This window comes from Rhinolophus ferrumequinum, chromosome 3, assembly GCF_004115265.2.
Source record: "Rhinolophus ferrumequinum isolate MPI-CBG mRhiFer1 chromosome 3, mRhiFer1_v1.p, whole genome shotgun sequence".
NCBI lineage: Eukaryota > Metazoa > Chordata > Mammalia > Chiroptera > Rhinolophidae > Rhinolophus > Rhinolophus ferrumequinum.
In genome coordinates, this window is record NC_046286.1 from 42,517,558 (window position 1) to 42,540,465 (window position 22,908).

At 42.6% G+C, this 22,908-nt stretch overlaps 1 protein-coding gene and 1 pseudogene across 1 annotated transcript in view; one reads left to right on the forward strand and one right to left on the reverse strand.

Moving 5' to 3' along the window:
• Positions 1 to 13,419: 13,419 nt before the first annotated feature.
• On the forward strand, positions 13,420 to 14,237 carry LOC117020663 (SERTA domain-containing protein 3-like; annotated as a pseudogene).
• A 1,783-nt stretch (positions 14,238 to 16,020) lies between these two features.
• Positions 16,021 to 22,908, reverse strand: part of CEP162 (centrosomal protein 162) — a 72,885-nt gene continuing 65,997 nt past the window's right edge. Inside the window, exon 27 of the mRNA XM_033103468.1 lies at positions 16,021 to 17,501. Within this exon, the coding sequence (XP_032959359.1) occupies positions 17,292 to 17,501 (210 nt within the window). The 3' untranslated portion in view covers positions 16,021 to 17,291. The remainder of the gene's footprint in view (positions 17,502 to 22,908) is intronic.

Here is a 22,908-nt window from a genome sequence, read left to right on the forward strand (position 1 = left end):
GTTTCATGGGTGCTGGCAGAAGACACCAGACTCCTGGGTCAGAGACAAAGAACTTCATTAGAGCACAAGAGGCAGTATGTGCTTCATGTTCATATTGGTTCCTGAATTTATTTCGTATTGCTGTTGTAAAAAAAAGTACCACAAATTTTGTGGCTTAAAGCAAAGCATATTTATTCTCTTAGAATTCGAGAGTGCAGAAGTCCAAAATCAGTCGTAGTGGGCTAAAATCAAAGTGTGGTCCAGGCTGCGTTCCATCAGGAGAGCGTAGGGAAGAATCCATTCCCTTGCATTTTCCAATCTAGAAGCTGCTCACACTCCTTGAATAATGGCCTTGTGTCACTGCAACCTCTACTTCTACTTCACATCTCTGTCTCTGACCATCCTGCCTCCTTATAAGGACGGTTGTGATTACATTGGACTACACAGAATTATTTCCCATCTCAAGATCGTTAATCATATTTCCCCAAGTGTCTTTGGCCACGTAAGATAACATTCACAGATCCTGGGGAGAAGGACATGGACACGTTTCAGAAGCCATTCACTTTCACAGTCTTTCCTTTGGTCCCAAAGATTCACATCCGTTCCACATGCAAAATACACTTATCCCATTCTAACATCTTTCAAAGTCTCAATTATTACAGTATCAACTCAATGTCCAATGTATAGTTTAAATCATATCAGCTCAAAAGTCCCAAATCTCATCATCTTAATCATCTAAGTCAGGTATGGGTAAGACCCTGGGTATGATCCACCTTGGAGAAAAATTTTCCATTTGTGGACCTGTAAAACTAGAAAACAAAGTGTCCCCAAATATGTGGAGCACCCAGAGAAAACCCACACAGACAAGTGGAGAACATGCAAACTACACACAGTGGCCCTGGCCAGGAATTGATTTTTTTATTTTCATCAGTCTTTGAACTAAACAATGTTGAACAAAATGACTTTATTTGAGGACCCACTATATCTAATCATATTTCACAGGTGAGAGAACTAAAGCTCTGGGATATTCAGTATTTTGCTCAACACAGAGGTAGTAAGTGTCAGATCAAGCTGGGTTTAAAGTAAATAGGGAACCCGTGGAAGGCTTAAAAAATTCCTTCTGTTGGTTTGGTTAGTATTTATCTGGTAGATCTTTTTTCTATCTGGAACTTTTGACCTGTGTATGTCATTCCTTTGAATTTTCAACCTATTTTAAGTTTTAATTTTGCTTTGTTTCAGGTAAACAAATGAAATCTGTAAATCTATCTTTCAACCTGCTAGTTTATTCCATCTTAACATATTGTGATTACTGATGTGTCATTTCTAGCATTTTATTTTGTGATTTTTTTTTTTTTTTTTAATTTACTTTGCTTTTTTTTTTTCCTGTTTTATACCATGCAGTCATGGTCAAGAGCGTGGGATCTCGAGATAGTCTATCTGGGCTTGGATCCATCACTTGCTAACCATGCAGTCTTAACCAGAATATCTAATCTCTTTGAGATTCAGCTTCCTTATATACAAAAAGGGATAATATCCACCTTACAGTTTGTGAGCATTAAGTGATAAAATATATAAAGCATTTAGAATAGGGACTGGCTTATTCTACATGCTCCATTTTAGTGCCTTTATTTTTATTCTCTTTTTAAACAAGTTTTTTTAGAGATTATTCTTGAATTTTAATGAACGTAGTAGATATTGAAAGTTAAAGTCTATTGTTTAACACACCATTGAATTTTATATATCAATAGTTTTATATATATATATATATATATACACATATATATATATATATATATATGTATATATATATGTGTATATATATATATATTTTCCCATAAGTTCTGTTTGGTTCTGTTAAAAAAACATTGATCTGTACTTTTATCTTGATGTTCTAGTTTTTTAGTTACATTTTCTATGATTAATTTTATTTTTCAAATGATTCATCTGTACTTGCTTTATACTATCTTTTAATTGTTTCATAATTTTTGGTTCTGCCATACTAATCATCCTTGGGTTTTGGCGTTTGCTACTTCTACTCCCAGCTAATTATTTTCCATTGTTCTTAGTCTTCTAAGTGTGTGTGTGTGTGTGTGTGTGTGTGTGTGTGTGTGTGTGTATTGTGTGAGCTTCTCTTCAGCAACTTTTTTTTCCCTATGATTGTCCCATGCACCCTGGTTTATAAAGTTTCCCTAGAGAACAAATTTGTGCTCTTATCCTTAGGCTCCAAGTGAATTATGTGGGGCCTGGAATTATATGAGTTGTATTTCGTCGTCGTTGTTTGTTTTTCGCTTGAGGATTTCTGTATCATAAGTGGAGTACAAATTTGGATCCCACGTCCACATGAAGAACATGCCTGGAGTTTAGATTTCCTAAAGGAAACTATTATTTTCCTCGAGACCCTGATACACCACTTTTCCTCACCCCTTTTTTGTGTCAGTGTATGGAGTTCGTTGAGTCTCCCTTTCATTGAAGAGGCAACCTTCCCAATAACTTTCATGCAGGAGGTCTCAGTAAAGCAAGAGAATCTCTATATCTGGAATGAACACGTTTTTTTCTGAGTGGATATTATGATGCCATTCACCATGCAGATTAAAACCCCTCAGCCCACAAGCTTCCCATTCTGGCTTTAAGTTTCTTGTTTATTTTTGTCACCTGGGGACTTCTATTTTCTTCATGATTAGCTCCATATTATTTTTGCTGTTGTTGTATTTTATCCAGTATTACTAAAAGTTTTACTTTTAAAAGGGACCCAAATTAGCTCAGTTCACCATGTTTACAGACTGAAAACTTCAGTTCTAGAGTATTTGTTAGATTCTTCTTAAAAATACATCCCAATATATTTTTCTGGTGAAAATCTTTATACTTTCATCTATTTTGTCCATCATTTCCTCTATTTTATTGAACATATTAAAAGTAATTACTTATAATCTTTATTTGCTAACCCTAATACCTGGATCATCTCTGGGTTTGCATTTGTCTAGTGTTTCTTATTCTCATACGATCAATCATACAGTCTTGACAATTTGCATGTCTAGAAATTTTTTATTATTTGGCAGACATTGTGAATGCAATATCTATTGACACTACCTATGGTGTCAACTTCCATGAGAGAAGTTTGTCCCCTTCTTGTTAAGCAGATAGGGTGAGGAGCTGATCTCATTCCAGTCCGGCATTGAGGTAAGTCAGAATTTAATTGTATTTTTTTTAAACAGCCTTGAGGTATACTTGACAAAATAATCTTTATATACTTAAGGTGTACAATTTAATATATTTTGACATATATATACACCCAAGAAATCATTATAATCAAGATAATGAACATATCCATCACCCACAAAATTTTGATCATGCCCTTTTGTAATTCCTCCCTCCCCATGCCTTCCCCTGGAAACTATTGATCTGCTTTCTGTCACTATATATTGTTCTGCATTTACAAGATGATTGTATGAATGCAATCATGCAGTATCTACTCTGTTTTGTCGGGCTTCTTTCATTCAGTATAATTATTTTGAGATTCATCAGGTTATTGTATCAATAGTTCATACCATTTTATTGCGGAGTAATGTTTATTTTTATCAATATACAATACTTTGTTGATCCATTTACTTGTTGGTGGACATTTAGGTTATTCGCAATTTGGCTATTAAAAATAGAACTGGTGCAAATGTTTGTTTAGAAGTCTTTGCATGGACATAATCCTTTTAATTTTCTTAAGTGCCTAGAAGAGGAATGTCTGAGTCACATGGTGCTATAGTGTTTACCTTTTTAAAAAATTGCTTAACATTTTTCCCCAAATGGTTGTTGTATCATTTTAAATTCTTCACAGTGTATATGAATTCTGGTTGCTCTCCTTCCTTGTCAACACTTTGTAAAGTCAGTCTTTAATTTTATCAATTCTAATATGTGTGTGTAGTAGTATCTCATTGTGGATTTCAGTTGCATTTCATTTAATGACTAATGCTATTCAGCACCTTCTCATATCCTTCTTTCCATCTGGATATCTTTGGTGAAGTGTTTGTTCAAGTCTCTGGCTCTTTTTTTTTACTGGGGGTGTTTGTATTATTATCGAGTTTTGAGAGTTCTTTGTTCTGGATATAAATACATCAGATATATGATATGCAAATAGTGTATTTCAGTCCATGGCTTGTCTTTTCATTTGCTTAATTGTCTCTGAAGAGTGGAAGTTCTTCATTATGATCAAGTCCAATTTACCAATTTAAAAAGAAATAGATTATACTTTTGGTGTTAAAGAAATCTTTGCCAAACTCCAGATCATAAAGGTATTTTTTCTAGAATTTTTATAGTTTTGTTTCCTATGAAGTTCTATGATGCATTTTGAGTTAATTTTTATGTGTGTTGTGAGATGTGGATCAAAATTCATCTCTTTGCTCATGGATATCTAATTGGTCTAGCACTATCTGTTGAAAAGATCCTTTCTCCACTGAATTGCCTTTGTGCCTTTATTGAACATCATCAGTTGTCCATATATGTGTTGGTTTATTTCTGATATTCTATTCTGTTCCAATGTTGTATTTGTCTATTTTATGCCAATGTCATACTTCCTGTTTACTGAGCTTTATAGTAAGTCTTGAAATCAGGTAGTGTAAGTCCTCTAACTTTGTTCTTCTTGTTTGAAGTTGTTTTGGCTATTTGCGTTTTTTCCATTTCTATAGGAATTTTAGAATCAGTTTTTAAATTCCCTTCCTTATATCCTGTTTTGCCCCAATTCTGCCCATTTCTTAAGATTCATCTCCAAAACCCCATTTTCTAAAAAAATCTCTTCAGATCCCAGGCAAAAGGAATTTCTCTTTCTTCTGTGCTCCGTTCATACTTCATAACACTCTGTTATTGTATTTATTCATATTCGGCTATATCTACTTGTTTGATCTTTTCTGCCATACAGTAAACCTCTCCAGATCAGGAAACTTGACTTGTTCCCTCTGTGTGCTGAAAAAACTTGCTTTGTATTTTGAAGGAGTTAGTCCTGAATTAAGACAGGTCTGCGGAAGACATCTAGCTGATTTTTTATGCATATTGTCAAAGAATAAAGAGATTTAGAATGGTTTATTCTGTTTCAAGATCTCTCAGCCTGTATTATTGCTATTATTTCACTTTCAAAGAATTGTGGGGTAATTATTTTCCAAATATCAAAATATACTCTAATTGCTTGTGATGATAATTATATGCAGTTGTGTCTTAGTTTATTTATTGTTTACATACTCCCTCATCATTGAACTCTTGGGCGAATGTCATATCTTTTAACATATCAATGATATCTTTGGCTACCAGGGCATAGGTACCTGGAGTCAGACCTAGTATATTTCCTTTCTGCTTGTCGCTTCCAGCCCTACTTTAGCCCTCCACTGGGCTATTATGCTCTTGCCCTCTAAAAGCCTATATTCTGAGGAAGAATTTTTGTATAGAGTATAATCACTTCCTTCCTATGAGAGAAATTCAGCCCCGTGTTCTGGCAGCATGGGAATGAATGTGTTTAGGCTGCTTTTGTAGAGTCTAAACAGTTCCAGACTTATTAGGAACAAATACAATGAGGAAATTGTTTTAGCACCCAACAAATTAGCAGCCTAAATATATGAGTAGGAAAATCAGCTTTCTCATTACACTCAGGCATTATGTCATGTGACACTCACCTTGGGTAATGGTTTCTCCTGTGAGCAATTTATGGTTCAAGACGCTTATGAATAGTTTTTTGTTTTCCTTCCTTAGTCTTTCACACTCATTATATCTGATGAGATTGTACGAATCTTGTTTGTGTAGCACAACACTGATTTTTATTAAAGCATCGTGTGTTTAAAAGGTTAGTAGCAGATTTCTAACTTCTAGTAGTAGATTTCTAACTTCTTTGTCAGAAGTTAGAAATCCTGTTAGATTTTTGTCCTAAAGTAGAATCTTGATTAGTGGTTAAAGACAATTCACATTCAAATCTTAAATACAGTGACAAAATTTAAAACTCGATTAACTATTAGTTAATTGTAGAAACACTATAGCAGTTATTTATCTTTAAGCCTGTTTCTGTGACAACTTTGCAATGATTCGTTCTTTATTGGGATACTTGACAGGCCTGTGTCGTCATTGCCAATGTCATGATTGTCATCATAATGGAATTGATTCCTCTAGAAGATCTCAGGGCAAAAAAGAGATGAGTAGGTATAGGGAAAATAGAATTGGTCAGCCTCCCTCCCTGGCCTCTCCTGGCCCTGACCGGTGACCTGCCGGCCCGATAAGATGGAATGTAGCGCAGGCCCCATTCATCCTGAAGATATACTATAAATACCCTTATGGAAGCACCCTGGCTGTGTGCCACTATTGTCTCTGTACGGCATAAAGGGGTCCAGCCATTTTACGAGGCAGGCTGCTGAGACATGGGGCGTTGCTCAGAAGGAGGCTGCTGGCTGATTGTGCCCCATAAGCCTGTGAATAAAGTATATCTACTCTGCCTTTGGCTGCACGCATTTTCTTCCAGCCCTCTGAGTCACAGACACCTTACCCCGGGACCTCCACCCACTCAGACACCTGGCTCAGTGAACAGAGTCCCGGCCAGGTAACAGAGCTGTCCATCCCTGGGCAGGAGAACATGTGGCTCCCATCCAGTGTGTGGTACCCGGTGTCCGCTGTTCTCATGAGCTGGGCTCCGTGGAGGGGTGGGAAGACATAGATGGTTCTCTGGCCAGCATAGAAAAGGCCTTGCCCGTTTAACTAAGCAGTTATCCGAAAAAGCAAATGTTGCTGCCGACTGTGTGGGCTGGCTGTTCCTCACCGTGCTCCTTCGCACCAGAGAGGAAGTGCACGCTGAAGTGGCCCGAGTGCCTGATTCTCCCTCCCCAAGTGGCCCAAGTGTGGGACCTGCAGTCTCAGGAGGAAACGCTGGAGACCCGAGTCCGCCAGCCAGAGGAGTACCTCCGCAGTAGGGGGTCTAAAGCAGATGCCACCCCAGAGTTCCCGACGGAGGATATTGGGGAAGCCAAAGACGTCCCACACCCCCACGTTCAGCCCATTGTGCAGCAGGAGGTAAAACATGAACAACCTTTGTGGCCTGGGGGTGTTGCTGCCAACAACCCAGCAGTGACTGAGTTCACAACTTACACTCCCTATTCTCCCACGGAGTTGTGAGACTTGGGGAAGCAGTGCCAGCAACGCCCCGGAGAACTGCTCCCGGCTTGGTTGCTGCACTTGTGGGAAGAGGGAGCAAACACCATTCTCTGCTCTCCAGGTGAAAGGGAAAAGCTAGCCTCTGAGAGGGTGCATCCGTCTCTATGGCAGCAGCTGCAGAACTGCCAAAGGTTGGCTCAAGGCCAAGGCAACCACTCCCTGGTGGAGTGGCTCACTGCTATGGTTCGCACAGTGTGGGAAAATGCAGGCGAGCTGCCTGAGACTGTAAACGAATGGCAATCATATGCCAAACTTGTGCAAATCATCTGTTGAATGGGTATAAGACGTGCTATGTTTGACCCTAATACATGGGGGCCGGATGATGAGTGTTTTACAGCTAGCATGAGAGGTTTGGTTTTGGTACCACCCCTGCAAATGCCTTTGGGTCCTTGGTTGTTATCTTTGTGCCCTATGTGGGGTGGTGGATCCACGAAGTTGCAACTACCATGGCCACCTGGGAGATGTGGAAGGCCGGTGGCGGGGGAATTTAGGGCACAAAATCGAAGAAATCAAGACAAGGAAGTCCAAAGTAGAAGTACGGGACGAGCCAGAGGGCCCCAAAAGGTGACACGCATGCAGATGTGGAGGGATCTTGTAGCAGCGGGGTGTGATCAGGTAAAAATAGACCGACAACCCAATGCGGTCTTGTTGGAACTTTGGAAATAGTTACATCTGGAATAGCAATTCCGGCAAAACCCCAAGGGGAAGTCCGGGAAGGTGCAACCCATGGCTCTCCAAGATTTTATGTGGCTGCCTGAGGCCAGCTCCTTCCAGTTCGATTAGCAGAGGGGCCAAGGTACCAGGTCAGAGGGGATGAGCAGGGACAGGAGGCCCCATGTGGAACTGTCCATACACTGGTCTCCTTCTAATGTGCAGAGGGTTTTGGCTCTAGTTGACACTGGCGCAGACTGAAGTCTTATTTATGGGAATCCAGAACTGTTCCCCCGACCAGCAATCTGCATTGACAGCTACAGGGGAATACACTGTGAAGGTGAAAGCTGTTTCCTTACCACTGGGTATAGGAAGGCCCCCATGCCCCCCGCCCCTCCTGCCGTACTCACACGGTGTATGTCTCCCCCATCTGGAATATATTCTAGGAGTGGACGTGGCCTCAGGTTGCAGACTTCGGTTGGACAGTTCCACCTCCGGGTTCAGGTGATGTAGGAGGTGATTCGCAGACATGCTCACCACTTCCCTCAAGTGTTGCCTCAGCCCTGGCGTGTGGTCACAGTGCGACAGTGCCGCCTGCCAGGAGAACATGAGGAGATTGGCTGTACAATATTGGAACTGGGGAAAGCACACATTGTGAGACCAACGCACAGTCCCTTTAACTCCCCAGTATAGCCAGTGAAGAAGCCAGATGGGACCTGGCGAATGACTGTGGACTGCAGAGAGTTAAACAAGGTGACACCACCTTTGCACGCTGCAGTGCCTTCAGTCCATGATTTGATGGATGACTTGACTGTTCGCTTGGGAACATATCACTATGTAATGGATCTGGCAAATGTCTTCTTCTCTTTGATATTGCACCTGAGAGTCAAGAGCAGTTTGCCTTCACCTGGGACGGGCAGCAATGTACTTTTCAAATCCTCCTGCAAGGATATTTGCATAACCCCACTGTTTGCCGGGGGCTTGTAGCCCAGGACTTGTCACAATGGGACCACCCATCCTCTGTGGTGGGTGTTTCACTATGTTGATGATGTATTGCTAACATCTGAGTCTCTTTCAGATTTCCAGCAAGCAACTCCCTCTCTTCTCCGCCACCTGAAGTCACGTGGCTGGGTGGTAAACCAGGAAAAAGGTCCAGGGCCCTGGCTTATCTGTCAAGTTTTTGGGTGTTGTGTGGTCGGGTAAGACAAAGGATATACCAGATGCTGTTATTGATAAAATACAGGCATTTTCCCCACCGGCCAAAGTCTTCCAACTACAAACGTATTTGGGTCTGCTTGGGTATTGGCAGGTGTTTATACCCCATTTAGCACAGAGGGCAAGACCCTTATATTCCATGGTGAAGAAGGATGCCCCACGGGATTGGACAGAGGCTATAGAGCAAGGCTTTGTTGCCACAAAGCAGGCAGTGCAGCAGGCACAGGTTCTACAAGTAGTAGACCCTGGTCACCTGTTTGAACTTGATGTTCACGTAACCCTGGCAATGGCAGGAGCGTCTCCAGTCGCCAGTGGGGTTCTGTTCCCAATTGTGGAAAGGAGTGGAAGTCTGTTACTCCCTAATAAACAGTTGGCTGCTGTGTACACGGTTTTGGTGGCCACAGAAGCCGTCACAGGAATGGCATGGGTGTTATTTCACACAACATATCCTGTCCAAGGTGGGTCTGTACGTGGACCCAGGGACCCAAAACGGAGGTGGCACAGACCACCCCCTCGCCAAGTGGGGGGGCCTACTTGAAGCAACATGGCACCCTCAATTCAAGCCCTCTGAGCACAAGTCCTGGGGCCTATTGAACTTGTAGCCCAGGCCACGCCAAGCACTCCACCCACTGGGGAGGAATTGGAGCCCCCGCCCTACAGAGAAGGACAGCCCCCAGTACCTGAAGATGCCTGGTTTACTGATGGCTCTAGTCGGGGGGTCGCTGCCGTTTGGACGGCTATTGGAGTTCAGCCCAAAACAGACACCATTTGGTTTGATACTGGGGTTGGTCAGAGTAGCCAGTGGGCTGAGCTGCAGACTGTGTGGATGATAATCAGCCATGAGCCTGGGCCCTGGTTATTTGCAAAGACAACTGGAAGGTGTTTCAGGGCCTGACATTGTGGCTCCTGTATGGAAACACCAAAACTGGTTGGTAGGACACCGTCCGCTGTGGGGCCAGCCCATGTGGCAAGATCTCTGGGATCGAGGGCAAGGAAAGGAAGTGACCCTGATGCATGTCAGGGATCACTCCCCCTTAACATCCCCAGGTAATGATGAAAGAGATGCCCTGGCACGGGTCCGGTGGTTAGAACGGGCCCCTGCCACTGATGTGGTCCATTGGCTGCAAAGGAAGTTGCAGCACACTGGAAGCCGAACCATGTGGCAGGTGAGCAGACGCTGGGGGCTGCCCTTGAAATGGCAGGAGATAGCTGATGCCTGCTATGACTGCTGTCTGTGCCCAGGACAGCCCTCAACGGCAAAAACTCCCTTGGGAGACACAGCAGCTCGCTGTACCCCTCACTCACTGGCAAGTAGAATATATAGGACCCTTGCCCAAAACTCAGAATGCCACATATGCATTCACAGCAGTAGATGCCACTACACGGTTATTGTTTGCTTGGCCGTGTCCGGCTGTGGATCAATGGCATACAGTGGTCATTCTTACATGACTATGCGCCCCCAAGTAATTGAAAGTGACAGGGGTACTCATTTTATGGGGCAAGAAGTGCAGCGCTGGGCTGCCAGGATGGACATACAATGGTTGTTTCACACCCGATACAATCCACAAGCAGCTGGCATGATTGAACGCTACAACAGCCATGTGAAGCAAGGCCCCTGGGTGTCGAAACACCCTCCCATGATGCGCGACTGGGTCTCACATCTGTGGGACGTCTTGAGAATCCTGAATGAGAGACCACGGAAGGGAAGGCCCACACCAGTAGAAGCTGTGCTACATTGAATGACAAGTTACCACAAGTGAGACTCTGTGAAAGCCAGGCTACAGCAGAAATGGAAACATTTTGCTGCCAGCACCTACATGCTTGAAAGCAGGGCAACGGCAGCAATGGATTTCGCCCTGGTGGGTCAAAAGCCCCCACTGTCGGTGGTTGGACCTGATAGCCCCATGGGGGGCTGGTTTGACCCATGAGTTACAAGTGACACCAGAGGTGGTGGCCGAGTGGCCACCACAAATGACTGTGGTATACGGAGGTCCTGACGCCAGGATGAATTTGCAGGGAACCTATGTGCTCTCACTATGGCCTATTATAGAGTCCCCCTGTTCTGCTACATGTTGACACTATGCAAGGGACCCCAAGCACTGCCATAAAGGTCTGGTACCACACACCAGGAAAGGTGCCGGTGGCAACAACCCTCCTTTCCCAGGACAAAAAGCTGGCATGCATCCTTCCAGATGGAAGGGATTTGCCATTGTTGGTTCCTAAGACTATTTCTTTCCGCCCGTAGGTACCTATAGGCTAATACGGCACAGGGCCCCTCGTGGAAGACGCTTATCGTGTAGATTGTGAGACTAGACCCTGGGGGGTGGATTGTGGGGCCAGAGTCCCAGAGAGCAATTTCCAGGCTCTTGGCCTAAGATGCTGGCTCAGGTAGTAGATGGCCATCAGCTGTGACTAGTTGGCCATCAGCTGTAACCAGTTAGCCAATTAGCCACTGATATAACTTCCGCGGCTACAGTAGGCCTTGTTTGGTTGGCAGAGAAGCGGGCGGCAGGCTGCAGATTGTGTGGCTCCTGCTTCCTGTGTCTCCCACCCAGCCGCCAGCGAGACTATAACAGTATGACTCCCCCATCTATGGCTTCGTGGGTGTTCCTTTTTAGCTTCACCATATCCTGTGTTCTGGTGCAGGGAGCAGGACTAGAATCCCCTGCATGACACTCTCAATGCCGGGATGATTTTGCGGGGAACCTATGTGCTCTCGCTGTGTGGCCTATTATGGGACCCCAAGCACTGTAACATGTTGAAAGGGACCCAAGCACTGCCATAAAGGTCTGGTGCCACAAACCGGGAAAGGTGCCAGTGGCAGCACCCTCCTTTCCCAGGACAAAAAGCTAGCGTGTATCCTCCCAGATGGAAGGGATTTGCCATTGTTGGTTCCTATGACTACTATTTTTTTCTGTCCATAGGTGCCTATAGGCTAATATGACACAGGGCCCCTCACGGAAGATGCTTGTCACGTAGATTGTGAGGTGAGACCCTGGGGGATGGAGTGTGGGGACAGAGTCCCAGAGAGCAGTTTCCAGGCTCTCAGCCTCACGTGGAAAGGTGCTGGCTTGGGTAGTAGATGGCCATCAGCTGTGATTAGTTGGCCGTCAGCTGTAACCAGTTAGCCATTAGCCACTAATATAACTGCTGTGGCTGTGTTGGTTGGTTGGTTGGTTGATTGGCAGAAAAGCAGACGGCAGATTACTGCTAGCAAGCGGATTACATTGCAGATATTGTGGCTCCTGTTTCCTGTGTCTCCAACCCAGCCGCCAGTGAGACTATAGCGGTATGACTCCCCTTTCTATGGCTCCATTGGTGTTCCTTTTTGGCCTCATCATACTCTGTGTCCACCCGCTGAGAGTGGGAGCGGGACCAGAGACCCTGAATTACAGATAACAAATCCAATGTTACCCTGTTATCCTGCTGGTAGTGGTAGTTGTGCCAAGTATGAGAGTAGATATGATCTCTGGGGATTGGAGGGAGGAGAGAGTTGTTTTTGTAGATGGAGATCAAGGGACAAAAGAAGGTGATATGTTTACTAAACCCCTCCTCTGTGGGAGCGACTGGTCTGCTGTGAAGGCTCCAACCCCAAGCAGGAGAGTGAGCACCTGGCTTTCCATTCGGGTTCCTTGCATATGGCCATGATAATGAGCAAAACAGCTAAGACAAGGCCATGCATATGTGTGATTATTTACAGTGCCTGCAGCTGGTGGGAGTAAAAAAAAAAAAGACGCGTCATTTCACTCAGTGCTCAATTTAACTCTTTTATAAATATTCTTTCTCCCATGACTTCTTTTGCCTTCCTCACAAATCCTTCCCCCAAATCCCTTCCAGACTTTTCTCCAAGGAGTTACACAGACCGTGTGAAGTTCTACTTCTTATCTGTCCTCTGCATTAGAACTTTTTCACTGCAATATAAATACCCTAAGGTGGGGTCCCATCGGCAGGCGACGAGGAGGGGTTCAAGTGCAGGGCAGGCTTACTGACACCAGCTCCACTGGGCCAGACGCCTGTTGTGTTCACTTCTGTGCTCCAAGGATGCAAACCCGGTACAATTGCTTTTTTTTTTTTGTCTGCTTCTCCACAAAGTCTAGTCCATTTCTCTTGTTCTTAAATTTACTAACAACTCATTTTATTCTAGTAATGAAGCCCTATGCCTTTCTTCCTGCTACAGAATAGAGTTCCTCTCTGATTAATATTGTCCTTCCAACCTATTTCTTAGAACAAGGTGTAGGTGGGAAAGAATGGTTCCTCCTATTCGTACTATTTAGGTGGCTGTGATTGAAGCTTTCAGCAAACCTGGAGAGATAAATGAAGCTACTATGGTTTAAACTAGAGAGGAGGAAATAGGTTAATTAGGGCTAGGACCTACCCTCACCGAGGTGCAAGTGGTGCTGATAAGGAATGTATAAGCTTTTGATTAAAGGATTCTATATAGAGAATCCTCACCCCGCAGAGGGCAGGACTCCAGCCAATCGCAGCTCGCGGCTCGGCTTGGGGGCGGAGCTGGGTGAGTCAGAGGCCAGAAGGAGGCAGTGGGAGGCTGGCAAGGCGCCTACCCAGCACTGGAGGGTGGCAAAGCGGCTGAGGTTCCAGCAGGTAGTCCTCGTGAGCCTCTCAGCTGAGGGGATCATGGGAGGAGGCTTGAAAACACTCAGACTTGGGGGAGGAAGAGGATGAGAAGTGGGAGTGGGGTCCGGCAGGCCTGCGAAGCTACCAGCAAGCCCTGCCCCGCATCTCCCTAGACAAAGTCCAGCGAAGCCTGGATCCCCGGAGCACCCAGCCTCCGCAGGCATGTGCTCATCCACAACACCCTCCAGCAGCTCCAGGCCGCGCTTTGCTTAGCTCCAGCAACTGCCCTGCTGCCTGAGCTCCTTTTCCTGGGTGAGGACTTCTCCCTGTCGCCCACAATCAGCTCTGTTCTCAGGGAGCAGGAATTCCATGGATGAGACCGAGCCCTCCTCAGAATCCAGTGGCTCCCCTCATCCCCAGAATGAAGGGCTGCCCTAGGCGATCCAACCTTCCCAGAACCTCTGAGCTCCCGATACCGGGGGGACTCGGGCCTGGATGACTTTTTTCTGGACACGGACACATCCGCAGTGCAGAAGGAATCTGCACTGGCCCCACTGGAGCCTTCTCATCACCTCTTCTGTGTCCCAGGGTGCTGGAAGCGGAATGCACTACAGGTAGATCCCATCCTGGAAATCATTCTGGGATCCTAAAGCTTTGATGGGGGCTGGTGGTTATGCTTCCTCCACATCTCAGCGTCAGTGGGCTGGGTCCCTGGATACAACCGTGTGTGTGCGCGGGTGTGCACGCGCGTTTTGGGGGGATGCTCTAAGCAGTGACTATGGCCTTTCTTCCCATTTCAGGGTTCCCCAAACTGTCTGGTGCGCGCGCCCGTGTTACTGCAGACTTCTGTGAAGGTGGGTCTTCCTGAATTAATTTATCTTTTCCAAATGCCGTAATGAGACTGTTTCTGGGAGTCTGATTTCGTACTGCCACATTTCTTCTGCTTTGCGCTTCAGTTCCTACTCCCCTTGTGACCACTGGGGCCTCAAGGAAGATAAGCTCGGCCTGTCAAAGGATGACAGGGATGGGCTGCCTGGTTGCTATGGAAACCCAGGCTCTGCCTCTTCTACCTCTAGGGTATACCTGTTTCCCCAAAAATAAGACCTAGCCGTACCACCAGCTCTAATGTGTCTTTTGGAGCAACAATTAATATAAGACCCGGTCTAATGGTAAAATTTTTGCTCCACGGTAGGAGGAGCTGCCTCCTCCCCACCAGCTGAACCCCACCTCCTTGGCAGGACCACAGTCCCAGCAGCCTCCTGATTCATAACCAGGCCGGAACATGTGCAATAGGGTGGAAACCAAACTGCTCCATGCGGCACTATTTAAAAGAAAGATGGGTTTTGTGGTGTTTTTTTTAATTGTAATTATTTTTTAAATAAAAGTATTTTTTGAGGAAAAGAAAAAGACTTCTATCGAAACTGAACCGGAAGGCTATAATGGTTCAAATATTAAAACAGAATTATCAGTAACTTGGAAGGATTAGAAAATACTCAGAACTTCACTCTTCCCCATTCACTAAGGAGCTCTTCAAAGCAGGATGGCCCCTGAATAGCTATGTAACTACAAAGTGTCTTACTCTGAGGAAGATTACCTGTTATTTAATGTGCCTGCAGATCTTGAATGTACCTAATTAGTCCTTAGTAGGTATGGGTGGGAAAGTGGAATGTTTTCACCTTCCAGGCCTATAATCAGAAATTTAGGATGTTTCAATATGGAATGGGACCCTAATACTAAACCATGGATTTCCAAGGGTTGATAGGTAGATACTAGCTATAGAATGCTATACGCTTACTGGTAGTAGATCTGGTCAGAAATCTCTCTGCACAAAAGCAGTGGTGTTGGCTGCAAACCATATATTCTGATAAGGTTCCTGTCAGGAAGGCCTGTGGATACAGGTGTCATATGACACTGAGGGGATGGAACTGGTAGGAGAGGATTGATATTTTCTGGAGTTTAAATCTTCCCAAAAGCATTCCTATTCAAGATAGTCTAAATGTGTCTATCGTCTGTGTTCTCATCCTGGACCCTTAGAGTGATGACTAATGAAGTATGGTTCCTGAGGTTTTCAGTTGTAACTGATAGTTTGGATAGTACTTATGCATCTTTAATCTGTAAATACAACTGAAGAGCTGCCATGTGCACAGCTTATTCCAAAACAATATAGAATCCTCATCAAAACAGAATGCACTTTTGCTATAAATAATCGTCTATCTGATGCTTGCAGTGCCATGTTTGTGCCTGGAGAGAACAGCCCAGGAATAGCCAAAAGGACAAAAGGAGGGATGGGTGTAGCTATAAATTAATAGGCTTGCAGATTAAAAATACACAAAGCACACTCAAAATAATAACCAAAATAGTTTATAACTTAAATAAGATTTTTCACATAAAAAAATAGCAAACTATAATTAACTAGTACTTTTTCTACCCTCTTAAGAAAAGGACACCATAAAATGCTGGACATTAAGACATTGCATTTCTTATATTTAATTTCTACAGTTCACATTTGCCACTTATAATTTCACTGAGCTCTGTCACCTGTCCTTTATAAAGTATTTCACTTTATATTATTCTAGAATTGCATTTATTAGCATGTGGTTACTGAGCACTTGCAATGTGGTTAGTCCAAATTGAAATGTGCTATAAATATAAAATACATCAGAATTTGGAGACTTAGTATGAAAAAAGGAATGTAAGAGCTCAATTTTTATATTTTGGATGTATGAGATTATATAAATTACCAAAATTAATTTACTTTGCTTTTTTTAATCTTTTAAAATGTGGCTACAATAAAATTAAAAATTAATGTGGCTCACATTATACTTCTGTTGGATAGCATTGAGCTAGAACATTTGGAAACAAAGTGGCTACAGCTTTAACTTACCAGCATCTTACATACTCACTCTCTGCTTTTGGAAATGGGAATTGTAAAATAAAATAACCAGGCTACTTTTATGCACGCTTTTAATTTTTTCTAATGAACATGTTACTTTTCAAATAGAGAAAGTAAAAATGTTATATTGTTTATAATCTTAGTTATATGCCAAAAAACTGGCATTTAAGACATGTAGCATAAAAGATTAAAACAATGAATAAATCAAATCCCCCTACAACTTATGAAATATATTTCGCACCTACATCAGGTGCGAAAATGAGGCACCTAGAGGTAGGAATAGAAATCTGGGAAACAAGAGTTCACCGTCTACCTGTACAGAAAGTACAAATTCTCACTGAAATTATTGTGAAAGCTCTCCTACTCGGGTGTCAATGTGACTGTCAATGTGATTTTCCAAGCCTCTGGGCTCAAATTCCTTTCTGTGTCTCTGTAAGAGGAGCTGTTTTTCTGGCACCAAGGATGAAGAATACACTTAGTCACCAGTGGCAGACTATGCAATTCTCTCTTCTTTCCGTAGTGAGAATTTTACAATAAGTCTCACTAATTCTAATCACCTGACATAAAGAGACTTGTCCATAAGTTATTTAAAATGTGACTGGTTAATGCTGTTCAGTAAAATACACTATAATGTTTTTGGTTTCTTTCTTATTGGCTAAGGGCAATTTATTTTGAAATGTTGTTTTGTGTTGTTTGCTTTCTGGAAACATACTGGAACACTTGTTTTCAAAAGCCTCCTTCTGACAGTGGCACAATCCCAGCCATCATCCACCTTCAGGCCTTTCCCGGAGGTCTCATGAAACGTGAGTTTCTAGTAAGACTCTGGTGCATTCATTTCATCTGCTAAAGCAACAGGTACAACCACCCCCTGCCGGTGCAGCTCTCGGAGAACATCTAGTATTGAGTCTAATTCCGTGCGGAACTTGTCCAGCTCATGATTCTTCAACTGTGCTAGTCTCTTCCATTTCTCAATTTCTTTGTTTTGCTCAGTTTCTACTACTTGGTGTGTTTGCTGTATTATCTGTAAATATAATAATTGCATTATTATTGTTACAGTTCATAGTGGGGGTGAAGAATATTTAACAATCTCAAAGAGCTAAAGTGGGATGATGCTGACTATGGTAAACCAGTGACCTATATATGTCAGCGGGGAGAGAGGGAAGGCGGAACCCTACCTAACCGTCTCCATTGTCAATGAACATGCCTGCAGGTGAAGAGGGTAAAAAGTGGGAAATTTGGTATCTAATTCTGATAGGGAGTTAGGGAGTTTTACAGTCTTTTTTTTTTTTTTTTTTTTTTTAAAAACTGAATAATAAGAGTACCATTTAAAGCATCAGACATTTCTAATACCTTAGTATGAATCCAAACATCCTCAAAATGCTGTTCCTTTTAAGCACAGCACTTGAAATGCAATCGAGACAGTTTTAATATACAGCCCATGTTACTACATTATAGCACTAGAAATGAGTTCTATCTTCTTGTTGGACTGATCCCTTTATCATTATGAAATGCCCTCCTCTGTCTCTTGTTACAGCCTTTGTTTTAGAGTCTATTTTTATTTTGTCTGACATAATATTGCTATCGCAGCTCTTTTTTCATTTCCATTTGTCTGAAATATTTTTCCATTACTTTCTGTATGTCTTTTGATCTGAAGTCGGGTCTCCTGTAGGCAGTATATGTGTGTTTGTTTGTTTGTTTTTAAATCCAGTCACTGTAAGTCTTTTGTTTGGAGCATTTAGTCCATTTACATTTAAAGTAATTATTGATAGGTATGTAGTTATTGCCATTTTATTAATTGTTTTCTAATTGTTTTTATAGTTCTCTGTTTCTCTTATTTCCTTCTATGTTCATGACATTTCTATAGTGTGCTTGGATCCATTCTATTTCTTGTATACCTCCTGTAGATTCTGGTTTGTGGTTGCCATGTGCTTCACATATACCAAGCTATGTTTACAGCAGTCTATTTTAAGTGGATGGTGGCTTAAGTTCAAACACATTCTAAATCCCCTGTCCACATTTATGTTTTTGTCATTATTTTTTACTTGTTTGTGTGTGTTTTTATTCCATAATTTATTGTAACTACACATGATCTTCCTACTTTTGCCTTTTGACCTTTGTATTGTTTTATATAGATGGTTGACCCACTGCTTTTACTGTTTGCCTCTTTGTTAATGAGAATGTTTTTCTTTTATTTCCTTACTCATATTTTTAATCTTTTCTATTTAAAGAAGTCCCTTTAACATATCCTGAAATATTGATTTTGTAGTGAACTCCTTTAGCTTTTTCTTGTCTGGGAAACTCTTTATCTACCCTTCAATTCTATATGATAACCTTGATGGGCAGAGTCATCTTGTTTGTAGGTCCTTGCTTTTCATTACTTTTGAATCTTTTGTGCCAATTCCTTCTGGCTTGCAAAGTTTCTGTTGAGAAGCCAGCTGACAGTCTCATGGGACTTCCCTTGTACATAACTAACTACTATTGTCATGCTTTTAGGATTCTTTATTGTTAACCATTGGCATTTTAATTATGGTGTATCTTGTCGGCCTCTTTGGATCATCTTGTTTGGGACTTTTGGTGCTTTCTGGACTATTTCCTTCATAAGGTTAGGTAAGATTTCAGTCATTATTTCTTAAAATAGGTTTTCAATCCCTTGTTCTCTGTCTTCTCCTTCTAGTACCAGTGTGATGTGAATGTTGGTATGGCTTCATGTTGTCCCAGAGGCCCCTTAAACTATCTTCATTTTTAAAAATTCTTTTTCCTTTTTGCTGTTCTGATTGAACGTTTTCTGCTACCTTGTCTTCCACATTGCTGACTCATTCAGTCTTCTGCTTCATCTAATCTGCTATCGATTCCCTCTAAAACATTCTTCATTTCGGTTAACAGTATTTTTCATTTCTGACTGGTTCTTTTTTATGGTTGTATTACTCTGTTGAGGTTCTCACTGAGTTCATCTATTCTTCCCTTAACTTCATTGAGCATCAGTATAACCAGTGTTTTGAACTCTGTATCTAGTAGATTGCTTGTCTCCCTTTCATTTAGTTCTTTTTTTGGAGCTTTGTCCTGTTCTCTCTTTTGGGACATGTTTCATCTCATTATGGCTGACTCCCAGTGTTTGTTTCTATGTGTTGGGTACATCTACCGTGTTTCCCGAAAATAAGACCTAACTGGACCATGAGCCCGAATGTATCTTTTGGAGCAAAAATTAATATAGAACCCGGTCTTATTGTAATATACAGTGGTACCTCGGTTTTTGAATGTTTCCGTTGATGAACATTTCGGTTTCCGAGCACTGTAAATTTTATGGATGTATGGTATCATTAGATAGTAAAATTCATGCTAAATTTGCAGTTTTAGGGGTTGGTTTTAAAGGTCTGGAACAGATTAGTCCATTTGGCATTACTTTCTATGGGGAAGCCATGCCTTGGTTTTCGAATGTTTCAGAACTTGAACCGTCTTCTGGAATGGATTATGTTTGAAAACCGAGGTACCACTGTAATATAAGACCAGGTATAATATAATAATATAACATAATTAATATATATTGTATACAACACCTTATATGTAATATATATTTATAATGCATAATACGTAACATACAATAATATGTAATATAATTGTAATATAATATATATAATACTGGGTCTTATATTAACTTTTGCTCCAAAAAACGCATTAGAGCTGATGCTCCAGCTAGTCTTATTTTCGGGGAAACACAGTATGTCTCCAGTTCATTCTGGAGCCTCTTAGGAGAGACTGTGGTGTAGGCCAAGGTCAGCTGCCATATGTGCCTAGCTTGAGGCCACCTGGTAGGAGCTACAAAGTGATCTGTGCTGCTTTGGTCTTCGAGGCGCTTGGGAGAGGCTATGCTGTGAATCAAACCCAGTTGCCCCTAGTGCCAGGCTTGGAACCCTTTAGTGGGCACCACAATGTGAGCTGAGGCCAGCCACCAATTGTGTTTGGCTTGTGACTGCTTAGTTGAAGGTGTGTTCTAAGCCAACACTGGCCACAGCTTATGCCAGGCTTGGGATCACCTGACGGGAGTTAGAATGCAAGCTGAGGCTGGTTGATGCTTGTGCTGGGCTTGGGAGTGCTCAGCAAGAGGTATAGGGTATGCTGCGGCCAGCTGCTGCTTGTTTAGGATTTGTGGACCTTTGAGAGATTTTAGAAAAGACTTTAAGCATGAGCTGATGCAGGTTGCTTGGGTGGAAAAGCTGCTGGAAGTGTCTCGGGCTGGGTGCAACAGTTGGGTGGGGTGGAACCTCAGGGAATCACTAGGGTGGGTGAACAGTGTTAGCCAGGTTGATGGAGAGTTAAATTTGGTGCCCACTGAAGCCTGCCAGCTGGGTGCGATGAGGGCTCAACAAAGGAGCAATAGTGTTTGCCAGAACTTCTGTCCCCAGATAGAGCTGCCCTAGCCCCTCCCCCTCCAGTCCTTGCCCTGAAGCTAGTCAATTCAGTTCCTGGCTGTATGTCCAACATTTTTTGAGCTGCTCCGTCTGTGCTGGAGACCAGAGTGAGTGAGTTTGTGAGCCAGCGAGTCCATATGTAAGCCCCTTAAGACTCTATTTCATGAAGATCTTTTCTTGAGGTTTCATCTTGTTTTTTCTTTTGGAATATATTTCATTGTTTCTTCATTTTTTTTGACTCTCTGTGTTAATTTCTATGCATTAGATAAAACAGCTACCTCTCTCAGTCTTGAAAGAAAGTGTTGTGTAGTAGATGAACCCTGTCCTATCTTCTCTAGTTCTTGGTTCTATCTTAAACTTTGTAATAGCCTGAGCAGCCTATTTTATTTTTAGTGGCTCTGGGGGTTTGTCAAGCAAGACCTGTGTGAGTCTCAAAGGGGAGGATCTCAGTCAGAACCTAGATTTAGGTTTATTGGAAGCCAGACCCTCAGGTAGCAGATTTTAAAGCATGCAAATATATATTGTCCTGTGGGACCTCAAACGTAAGCCCCACTGGCCACCAGAGCCAAGTGATGTAGAGGTGTCTTTTGGGTGTCAGACACAAAAATTGAGGTGCCAAATGAGGGTACAAGCTCCTTTCTGAGAGATACTGGCAAGCTGTAGTGAAGGTAAGAGGGAGAGTGCAAAGATGGCTCCTGCTATCCTCCATCCCCAGAGAAATTTTCAGTAAGCCCCTAGATGTGTGTTATATTAAATGCCTGCCCCTCAGGCAAATGCTTTAAGATAAGCAAATAAACCTCTTTCACAGAAAATGTGGGCACTTTCTAGTCAGTGGCCTCTGCACTGAACCCTGGGGTAGGTATATAAACTAGCCTTTTAAGAACTGTTTCTCAGTTCACTGTAGCCTTGAGGGTCTTGTGGATACCAGCCCCATTGCTTTTCAAAGCTAGATGTTTTGGGGGGGCTAATCTCTCAGCTGCAGGTCTTAGAAGTTAAAGTACCCAATGTGGAATTTAAATTCTGCTCAGAGAAAAGCTCGGGGATTTGAGCTCCCTATTGATTGTGCGTCCAGTGCACTAGAGGTGGAGAATTATGGTAAGATTGTGTCTCAGTCTCTCTTACCCATTTTGATGTGGGTTTTTCCTTGTTTACCTGATGTGTAGGAGTTGTTCAGCTAGTTTTATTTTCCCCCAGAGGAAACTGTTCCATATGTGGCTGTAGATTTGATTTGGTGTGTCCATGGGAGGAGGTGATTTCAGAAATTTCTTATGTTGCAACCTTGAAATGGAACCTGTCTTTGACTTTTGATGATTTAATCACAGTGTGTCTTGGTGTAGCCCTTTTTGGGTTCTATATGGGGTCCTTTGGGTCTCATGAATCTGGATATCCATATCTCTCCCCAAGTTTTTAAAGTTTCAGCCATTGCTTTAAATATACTTTCCATTTTTCTTTTTCTTCTGGGATTTCCATAATGGAGATACTGTTTCTTCTGATGCTGTCCCGTAAGTTCAGTAGAATTTCTTCACTTTTTCATTCTTTTTTCTCCTCTGGCTAGATAATTTCAAATGACCTATTTTCTAGCTCACTGATTCATTCTCCTTCTAGGTCAAGCCTCCTGTTGAACCTCTCTATTGAATTCTTCAGTTCTGTCTTTGTATTCTTCAGGTGCGGATTTTTTTTTTTTTTTTTTTTTTAGCAAAGTTAAATGTAGAGTTTTGCATGCCCTTTTGTTTTTAAATATTTTTAAGGTTTAAAAGTGTTTAAAGTTTGTAATTCCTAGTAGGAAAACATTATCTGAACAAACACCCTGTGGCAAACCACTGTAAAACGTTACAGCTGCATTTGGGGAAGGGGGGGTAAGGATTCTCTTCAAAGCACCCCAGCTTTCTTCATGAGAGGGTCAGAGGTACACTGGTTTGTATTACTGCGACACCCACTGAGTGATCTACGTTGCTTTTCCTTCAGCAAGGGCTTTATTTGTCAGAAGGGCATTATGCTTGACCTCCAAATTTGGCTGACAAT